Below are 9,886 nucleotides of genomic sequence, written 5' to 3'. Positions count from 1 at the left end.
TGTTCCCGAAGGCTCTCCTTAGCTCGAGAAGGCAACATTTGCGTGTTTTTATATGACGTGTATAGTCACGTGACCACGAGGGTAACGGGCGGATATTTTCAAAATGGAAGAAATACGAAAGTTTTGGAGGGGCAACATTCATTTGATTTTATCAAATGTTGTTTATGGCCGCTGATGAGTTTACCTGGATGAACATGTTTTGAATAAGAATTTTGTATCGATTGGGAAGACTAATAATAAGCAAGATGAGTGTTTCAATCGGCGATAAAATCGAGGTGAGTTGTCGACCTAGCTAACGTTAGCTGGCTAACCCGCAGCTAGCAAGCGAACGTCAGTTGTCTGTAAACGTTACCAACTTTGCATAATTCGTAGTCAGCAACGTAGACGAGTAACTGTTATTTAGCTAGCTGGTGGCTAAAACTAGTAGCACTGGCTACTACAGCCGAGTTGTTGTTGATTATTTTGACTGAGACATGTCCCCTGTGATTTACCGCAACGGTTTATTGTTGCCAGGTGACGGGTACCACAACGCCTGCTCATTAGCGGGAAGAGAGCCGGGATAATTAATGGTTTTGGTTGGCTATATGACAGAGACAGGTGTTTTGATGTTTTACTTCTGACGGTTGGTTATCCATAACGACCAAATGGTAACGTTAACATTAGCCACAGTTGGTGTAGTCTAGTACTCAGTCTCTGTATGTCTAGTCGGCTACATGACACATATCAGAGAGAAGATGTTCGACAATGTTTTAAATTATTTATTTCAAAACCTGACAACTAAATGCAAAGTCAGTGAAGATGAGGAGCGAATCTTATTTACAGCTGGGGAGCTAAAGATTGAGGTATCACATCAGAATCATCCTCTGTCAAAAACAGCTGACAGCCAAATCCATTTCTAGGACATAGGCATAGCTATAGGACATATTCTAGTCATATTTGTTGCAATGTAAATATTAGTTTATTGATTTTGGATTTATATATTGCATATATGTGAAAATGTTTTCATTCTCTTTTTCAGGATTTCAAAGTTCTCACCCTCCTTGGTAAGGGCTCCTTTGCATGTGTTTACCGGGCAAAGTCAGTGAACACTGGCTTGGAGGTGGCGATCAAAATGGTAAGAACGTATAATAAAAAATAAAAAAGGTGCTATACAGTCCACATCCAATTACTTTTATGATGTAAGCTTGTTTCATGCTGTTCCTGTATCATGTGTTAAAAACACATGTAAGAGCTCAATCAGCACACTTTTTCTCAAGTGCAAGCAGACAAATCACAGGTTTAGAAATGTTGACAGGCTACACAGTGAAGGCTTAACCGCTCATCATCACCATCTCACTACCAGATGGTGTTTAGTAGTCTTGTATTTTTTCTAAGCTCCCCTCCCAGGGGTCACCTGGGGACTGTTGGAAGTGTAGACAGTCTGTTCTGTTCCTGGATAGCTGTCACTCTTTGTGGAAGACCAATCGTTTGTTTACCACAAGACTAAAGCAGTGTATTATAATGCTCACTGTATAATTATCTCCATCGTTCCCCTCTCTGTTCAGATTGACAAAAAAGCCATGCATAAATCTGGTATGGTCCAGCGCGTGAGTAACGAAGTGGAGATTCAGTGTCGATTGAAGCATCCGTCAATACTAGAGGTAAGCATGGTTGAAATTTGTTGGCATATCTGATCATTGTTGTGCTGAAATTGGTGCTACTTTAATAAGGTCTTATTTACTAATTTACATAACTGCATTAACCCCGATATAACATTTTGGCTTGTAATTTTGCTATGTTGCAGCTATACAACTACTTTGAAGACAGTAACTATGTGTACTTGGTGTTGGAGATGTGCCATAATGGAGAGATGAGTCGATACCTGAAAGACAGGAAGATGCCCTTCTCAGAGGATGATGGTCAGTCTCATTGTTTACCTGAGAGTGCATTAGGCTTGGGCAATCTACAGTTTATACTGGGGTATTTCGAAAAGTATGATTTTCAATTCTGTTTAAAAATATACAATAATAAAAAATATATACTTTTTTTGTTGGACTTTGCGTTAAGTATAACTAAAATAAATCTTACACGAACATCAAACCGGCCGCGCGCCATCGTGCACAAATGGATTTTGTCCCCCCACACCAAACGCGATCACGACACGCAGGTTGAAATATCAAAACAAACTCTGAACTAATTATATTAATTTGGTGACAGGTCAAAAAGCATACATTTTCTGGCAATTTAACTAGCTAGCTTGCAGTTGCTAGCTAATTTGTCCTGTTTAACTAGCTTACTGTTGCTAGCTAATTTGTCCTGGGATATAAACTTTGAGTTCTTATTTTCTGTACAGCACTTTGAGATATCAGCTGATGTAAGACGGGCTATATAAATACATTTGATTTTACCTGAAATGCACAAGGTCCTCTACTCAGACAATTAATCCACACATAAAACGGTAACCTAGTCATCTCTCCTCCTTCCAGGCTTCTTCTTGGGACTTTATGGCAATTGGCATCGAACTTTCTTAGTTACCATGACCACCGACCAAACTCAGTTCATCTTTCAATCACCCACATGGGTATCTCCTTCTATACACCAATGAGGAGATGGGAGATGCAGGACTTGCACTGCGTTCAGCGTCACAAATAGAACTGACTTCTATTTTAGCGCTCGGCAACGCATTTCGCTCGTTGGCGCATGCACGAGCAGTGTGGGTGCAATAATTGAATAACTTGTATGTTTAAATTTATTATGCGAGCGGTGTGGTCAGCATGTAAGATGTGTAAAATAAATTATATACAGCTCAGGACGCTAAGTGGCTGTTGCCTAAATTGTTTTGTGTGCCAAGGTAATTGTTAATTAGATTTTTTTTAACTTCATTTTGTAAAATTAGCATAACCTTTCAAACCATACCCTGTTTAACTTCTCCTCTATTACAGTAACATTATGTCTCTGAGTTTTGGTATCCATATGACTCAAATTCAAATAGCGAGTTGAAACTGTTTGTCAGAGAGGAAGAAGTGATCTCTCATCTTTGTTGTTTTGAGTGATAGGGTTCTAATAAGCCCTGTGCGTTTCTATGCGCTTATTTTGAACCTAAGCTTGTCGCCTGCCTTCCCGCCTTTGGGACAATGACACCCATTGTTAGGGCGGAAACATGAGCATCTCGTCATTATATACAGATCTCTGGTGTAAATGGGAAGGTGCACAGCACAGATGGAGCAGAAAATACCAAAAAGCGGACATAAACGGTCATAAAAAATGTATTTACAAAAAAACTTGATTCTACAATTCAGGCATTTGGAATATTGCTCAAAAACATAAATTAGAATTAATCAAATGAATTTGATATATTGCCCACCCTACCCCGGTATGGTACCGAAACGGTATGACAATCTGGATACCGCCCAACCCTAGAGTGCGTCAGTGATACATCTCTTAACTTATGAAATCTACGTTAACATGTCTTGACACCTGTCCTCATTTCCTTTTATAACAGTTGCTTTCAAAAAAATTTTTTTTCACGTTACAGCACAGCACTTCATGCATCAAATAGTGAAAGGTATGCTGTACTTGCATACACATGGCATCATGCATCGGGACCTGACCTTGTCCAACCTGCTGCTGACGAGCAATATGAACCTTAAAATAGCTGACTTTGGCCTGGCCACCCAGCTGAAGCTCCCCAGCGAGAAGCACTTCACCATGTGTGGCACACCCAACTACATCTCCCCAGAGGTGGCCACCCACAGTGCCCATGGCCTGGAGTCTGATGTCTGGTCTCTGGGCTGTATGTTCTACGCCTTCCTGATGGGCCGGCCCCCATTTGACACAGACACAGTGAAGCACACCCTCAACAAGGTGGTTCTGGGGGAGTATGACATGCCCAGCCATGTGTCCCAGGAGGCTCAGGACCTTATCCATCAGCTGCTGAGGAAGGACCCTGCGCAGCGGCCCAGCCTGTCTGCCGTGCTTGACCACCCCTTCATGACCCAAAGCCTGCTTGCCAGGACCAAGGAGCTGAGCCTTGGTGAGCCAGGCTCCATGGACAGTGGCATCGCCACCATCTCGACGGCCTGCACCTCATCCACCTCAGGCAGCAGCCGTCTCCAGAAGAGAGCAGCCAGGCATGCGATCGGACCTGCCCTGCCCAACCGCATGGCACATATCCCCACATTGCCCCGGCCGCCAAGCAGCGCCTGCTTTGAGGGGGTTGAGCAGTGGCAGCAGCACTCCGACAGAGTAGGGAGGAGCAGGGCAGTTCTGGGCTGGGAGAGTGGACGGCCCCACTCCCGGTACCTACGGAGGACTCACTCCTCAGACCGGTCTAGCTCCTCTGTCACTCCAGCCCAGGGGATGGGGCAGGCAGAGCTGGAGAGATGCCACTCTGAGGAGATGCTGACTGGGTCGGAGAGACTGGCCTTTCCCATGTCCTCCAGCTACAAGGACACTCCACAACCCTTCGCAGAGCATGGAAGGCTCCCATCGGTGCCTGTCAAACAGACAGCCAGGTAAGATGTGACCCCAGTGTCATGTAATTAATAGAATGTTTTTTTTATTTATTAAGATGGCTGTGTCTGTCTGACTAACTGATACATGTATGTACCCTTTATTTCCTCAGCTCAGGATGTTCATATTCCATACAACCACCACATCCACTAAACCTGCAGTTACAAGAGTCAGAAGGTGTACAGAATTGGTTCAGTAAAGAAGGTATAGTACACCTACTTGTTTCTTTGCTGTATCTTAATCTTATATCCCAATGTAAAGATTTAAAAGCTCTAAAATAAAGATTTTCTCACAAGCTTGACCGCATTGTTTGTTCATCCTGCCTCACTAGGCCAGTTTCCGAGGCCCACGGATGTCACCTCTCACAGCAGCAGTGGCCGTTTCCATAGTGGCAGGGATCCTCTAGGTGTACACAACACCTGGAGTGACAAACCGGCAGGCAGAGGCACCAGTCCTCACCTCCACCGCAACACCTCAAACACTGACTCCTACAGGGAGAATGGGCAACCCGGTCATGGGGAAGAGCTGCAGAGTCTATCCAAACCAAGTGTAGAAAAGGAGAAAAAGTCCCTGAGAAATGTGCTCCCTCCTTTGTGTGCCTCAAGACTGAAATCCATCAGACAGAAGACTAAAAACGCTGTGGTAAGACAGACGTACACCCTAGTTATCCCCCTGTCTATTCAACTGATCTGCTTTCAATGCCTGCCTGCCCTACAGCTGTGGCTTCCGTCTCCTTCTCCCCAGGTGAGCATTCTGGATACAGGAGAGGTGTGTATGGAGCTTCTCAAGGGCCAGGGCCCCCAGGAGAGGGGCAAAGAGGTCCTCAGGATATCCTGTGATGGTTTGATGGTGAGTTTTAGGAATAACACAACACTTCATAACCTTCAGAGAAGATGTATCGTGGGATGTCTGTGAAATAATGGCAAAACACTAATGTCACCCTTTGACCATGATCCTGTAGGTCACTATTTACCAGCCCAATGAGGGGAAGGGTTTTCCTGTGCTAGACCGCCCCCCTGCTCCCCCTGAAGACATCTTGATCTGCAGCTATGAGGACCTACCGGGTACACCTCAATACCAGACAGTGACATCTCGCAGTGACATGATTTAAAAACCACTATTTGGGGTCTCCTGATTGGCACACCAGTTTAAGGCACTGCATCGCATGCAGTGCTAGATCCATTACTACAGACCTGGGTTCATTCCTGGGCTGTGCCACAACCGGCATTGGCCGGGAGTCCCATAGGACAGCGCACAATTGGCCCAGCGTCGTCCGGGTTGGGGGAGGGTTTGGCAGGTGGGGCTTTCCTTGGCTCATTGCGCTCGACTGCTTGTGGTGGGCCGGGTGCCTGCGGGCTGACTCCGGTCTCCAGTTGAACTGTGTTTTCTCAGACACATTGGTGCGGCTGGCTTCTGGGTTAAGCTGGCGGGTGTTAAGGAGTGCGGTTAGGCGGGTCATGTTTCAGAGGACGCATGCCTCTCCCGAGCCCGTTGGAAAGTTGCAGCGATGAGACAAGATCGAAAAAAGGGGGTAAAATAAAAAAGATCTAAAACCACAATTCGATAAATATGTTAGAAATCTGATTTCAACTAACCTTTGTCCTTTGTCTTCAATAGAGAAGTATTGGAAGAAATACCAGTATGCCTCCAAGTTTGTGCAGCTGGTAAAATCCAAGACTCCCAAAGTTACCCTCTATACCAAGTATGGTAAATGTATGCTGATGGAGAACTCCCCTAATGCAGACCTTGAGATGTGCTTCTACGATGGTGAGGATCATTTAGAAAGCATCAATTATATGAAACATAATGACCTTGAAGGATAAGGTGTATTTTCCTTCTGAGATTGAAAAGTTGTTGTTGCTCAGTTAAACTAAATAATCCTGACCTGTGGTCCTCTATGCTGTGACAGGAGCAAAAACCCACAAGACGTCAGAGCTGGTCCGTGTGGTGGAGAAGAGTGGGAAGACGTACACGGTGAAGGGAGAGGTGGGTCTGAGTGGCCTCAGTCCAGAGAGCAGGCTGTACGTGAAGCTGTCTGACGAGGGCCACAGTATGTGTCTGTCTCTAGAGACGGCAATCACTGCAGAGGAGCAGCGCTGTGCCAAGAGCACTCCCTTCTTCCCCATCACCCTCGGCCGGTGAGCAAGAGAGCCATGACTGTCTGTTAATGCAGGACATTGTCATGTTTGGAAGCACTTCATTTCTAAAATGTTCAACTTCATATTGATCTCCAGTACCACCCCAACATCAACATATGTGAAAATGGTGCATTTCTATGTTTTGTAGTAAAAAAGAGAGGAAGATAAGTGTTTCCAATGACATCATCAACCAATTAGACAATTAGTAGGAAATTCATTCTCATAATTGGTTAAAATCACATGAAGCTCATTGATGTCATTGGAAACACTTATCTTCCTCTCTTTTTTTACTACAAAACATATAAACGTTCCATTTTCACATACATATGTTGATGTTGTGGTGGTGCTGGAAGTGATGAATATGAAGCTACATTCTTTTGACATTTCCCTTTAAAGAAAGCACCATGTTGCAGAATGCCGACACTATTTCAGTTCTAATCAGTCAGCCATACTTTGCCTCCTAATCAGTCAGTTTGTTGAGATATTCAGTCACCTGTCAGTCAAATCAAATCCAATTTTATTTTTCACATACACATGGTTAGCAGATGTTAATGCGAGTGTAGCGAAATTCTTGTGCTTCTAGTTCCGACAATGCAGTAATAACCAACGAGTAATCTAACCTAACAATTTCACAACTACCTTATACACACAAGTGTGAAGGGATGAAGAATATGTACATAAAAATATATGAATGAGTGATGGTACAGAACGGCATAGGCATGATGCAGTAGATGGTATCGAGTACAGTATGAGATGAGTAATGTAGGGTATGTAAACATTATATTAAGTGGCATTGTTTAAAGTGGCTAGTGATACATCTTTCCATAATTAAAGTGGCTGGTGTTTAGTCAGTATGTTGGCAGCAGCCACAGAATATTAGTGGTGGCTGTTTAACAGTCTGATGGCCTTGAGATAGAAGCTGTTTTTCAGTCTCTCGGTCCCAGCTTTGATGCACCTGTACTGACCTCGCCTTCTGGATGATAGCGGGGTGAACAGGCAGTGGCTCGGGTGGTTGATGTCCTTGATGATCTTTATGGCCTTCCTGTAACATCGGGTGGTGTAGGTGTCCTGGAGGGCAAGGTAGTTTGCCCCCGGTGATGCGTTGTGCAGACCTCACTACCCTCTGGAGAGCCTTACGGTTGTGGGCGGAGCAGTTGCCGTACCAGGCGGTGATACAGCCCGACAGGATGCTCTCGATTGTGCATCTGTAAAAGTTTGAGTGCTTCTGATGACGAGCCGAATTTCTTCAGCCTCCTGAGGTTGAAGAGGCGTTGCTCCTTCTTCACCACGCTGTCTGTGTGGGTGGACCAATTCAGTTTATCCGTGATGTGTACGCAGAGGAACTTAACATTTTCCACCTTCTCCACTACTGTCCCGTTGATGTGGATAGGGGGGTGCTCCCTCTGCTGTTTCCTGAAGTCCACAATCATCTCCTTTGTTTTGTTGACATTGAGTGTGAGGTTATTTTCCTGACACCACACTCCGAGGGCCCTCACCGCAAACTTGATGATTGAGTTGGAGGCGTGCATGGCCAGGCAGTCGTGGGTGAACAGGGAGTACAGGAGAGGGCTCACAACGCACCCTTGTGGGGCCCCAGTGTTGAGGATCAGCGGGGTGGAGATGTTGTTACCTCCCCTTACCACCTGGGGGCATCCCGTCAGAAAGTCCAGAACCCAGTTGCACAGGGTGGGGTCGAGGTCCAGGGTCTCGAGCTTGATGACGAGTTTAGAGGGTACAATGGTGTTAAATGCCGAGCTGTAGTCGATGAACAGCATTCTCACGTAGGTATTCCTTTTGTTCAGATGGGTTAGGGCAGTGTGCAGTGTGGTTGCGATTGCGTCGTCTGTGGACCTATTGGGGCAGTAAACAAAATGGAGTGGGTCTAGGGTGTCAGGTAGTCCCAGTCCTTGTCACTAATCTTGCGCCTCTGTTTATCCCTCCCAGAAGACCTGCCAACCCAGACTCCCCCTGCCCATTGGGCGGTGTTGCCCCTGTAGATGTGGCATCACCACCCAAGCACCTACACATTACTCCCTCTGTGAGTTTCTCCTGAAGCAACATTTCACATTCTATCAACTAAGCTATTTATTCCATCCATTTTTATTTTGGAAGTGTAAGATATTTCTGGTGTTTAAAAAAAAATATATATATATTTTTCTCTTCTCTAATCTCCAGATGATCTCATATGATGGGTCTGACTTCACCTCGGCTAGCGTGAACAAAAACTGCTCTCCGCTGTCGGTCAAACAAGACCACACAACCAACACAGGGAAAGTGCTTAAGTCCGTCTTTGTGCAAAACATTGGTTGGGCCTCACAGCTGACCAGTGGAGAGGTGTGGGTGCAGTTCAACGATGGCTCCCAGCTGGTGGTGCAGGCAGGGGTCTCTTGTATTGCCTACACGTCCCCAGAGGGACGGACCACCAGGTACTGAACACTTACACAGCACACTGACCCATGACTTCACCACCCTTTCATACAGTGCTATGTCAATGTCCATCTTTTGTCATTTTGATATAAAATGATTCTCTGTATTTGAGAAATGGTAGTTGTCAACCCCTTTTTGCTGACATGTTCCTGCTTGTTGCTCCAGGTACAAAGAGAATGAGAAGTTGCCAGAGCTTGTGAAGGAGAAGCTGCACTGTCTCTCCACCATCCTGGGCCTGTTAGCCAGTCCAGCAGCACGCCGCTGAATCAAACAACCTCAGCAGCATTGCAACGTCCCAGTACAATGCTGTTGCAGGGAGGAGACACTATTTTCGTCTTTATACCATGACATACATACCTCAAGTGTGCTTGTAAATAGTGTTTTTATGTACAGATGACAAAATTATGAAAATATATATTTTATAAAGTGCCCATGTTGTACAGTGTAATTTTCTACGTTGTCAAACCATAGTCTCCATGAAATGTCAGATGCATAAAAGCTGAAGCAATAAACATCTGCAGGCTGGGTAGAGTTCAGTCGCACTTTGGTGTGCAGGGGTCTTTTGTTATTTCTCACTTGCAACAGCATGACTGGGTAAATGTTTACAACAAACTAAAATATTAAAGGATGAGCTGTTATGTTAGCATACCTTACTGTTGTATGGTATAGATAGGCCTCATGTTCATGTCCTGCATATCAAGTGTGAGAAACCCAATACAACATTGTGGGAATTAATTTAATAACTTGGGCTGAAGTACTAGAATAGTAATGGCAATTTCTCAACGATAATTACTTTATTAAATGTCTAAACCAACAGGGGAAACCCCCCC

The 9,886-nt window shown here is 44.9% G+C and overlaps 1 protein-coding gene across 2 annotated transcripts; it reads left to right on the top strand.

Annotated features, from left to right (window-relative positions):
* The first annotated feature begins 80 nt into the window (after positions 1–80).
* plk4 (polo-like kinase 4 (Drosophila)) lies at positions 81–9,598 on the top strand. Of its 2 annotated transcripts, XM_046309353.1 has the most exons (14): positions 81–275; positions 1,019–1,114; positions 1,545–1,640; positions 1,784–1,898; positions 3,515–4,493; positions 4,604–4,695; positions 4,823–5,133; positions 5,236–5,340; positions 5,453–5,555; positions 6,109–6,258; positions 6,401–6,629; positions 8,574–8,667; positions 8,805–9,055; positions 9,222–9,598. In XM_046309353.1, the coding sequence occupies exons 1-14, from the start codon at positions 246–248 to the stop codon at positions 9,319–9,321; spliced, it is 2,751 nt and encodes a 916-aa protein (XP_046165309.1). In that variant the 5' UTR covers positions 81–245; the 3' UTR covers positions 9,322–9,598. The 2 variants fall into 2 exon arrangements, with proteins under 2 accessions (XP_046165309.1, XP_046165310.1); XM_046309354.1 differs by lacking the exon at positions 9,222–9,598 and having other exon boundaries at positions 6,401–6,477; positions 8,805–8,954.
* Positions 9,599–9,886: the final 288 nt, after the last annotated feature.

This window comes from Oncorhynchus gorbuscha, linkage group LG17, assembly GCF_021184085.1.
Source record: "Oncorhynchus gorbuscha isolate QuinsamMale2020 ecotype Even-year linkage group LG17, OgorEven_v1.0, whole genome shotgun sequence".
In the NCBI taxonomy this organism is placed as follows: Eukaryota; Metazoa; Chordata; class Actinopteri; order Salmoniformes; family Salmonidae; genus Oncorhynchus; species Oncorhynchus gorbuscha.
The sequence above is the reverse complement of the archived record's forward strand: the minus strand, read 5'-3'. Positions and strand labels throughout refer to the sequence as shown.

What these genes read in the sequence shown, in the direction of transcription:
- plk4 (XM_046309353.1), top strand. Translation starts at nt 246, where the DNA reads ATGAGTGTTTCAATCGGCGATAAAATCGAG. An exon ending in CCTGTCAAACAGACAGCCAG is followed by an intron (nt 4,494 to 4,603) that starts GTAAGATGTGAC and finishes TTATTTCCTCAG; the next exon opens with CTCAGGATGTTCATATTCCA. An exon ending in TGAGATGTGCTTCTACGATG is followed by an intron (nt 6,259 to 6,400) that starts GTGAGGATCATT and finishes ATGCTGTGACAG; the next exon opens with GAGCAAAAACCCACAAGACG.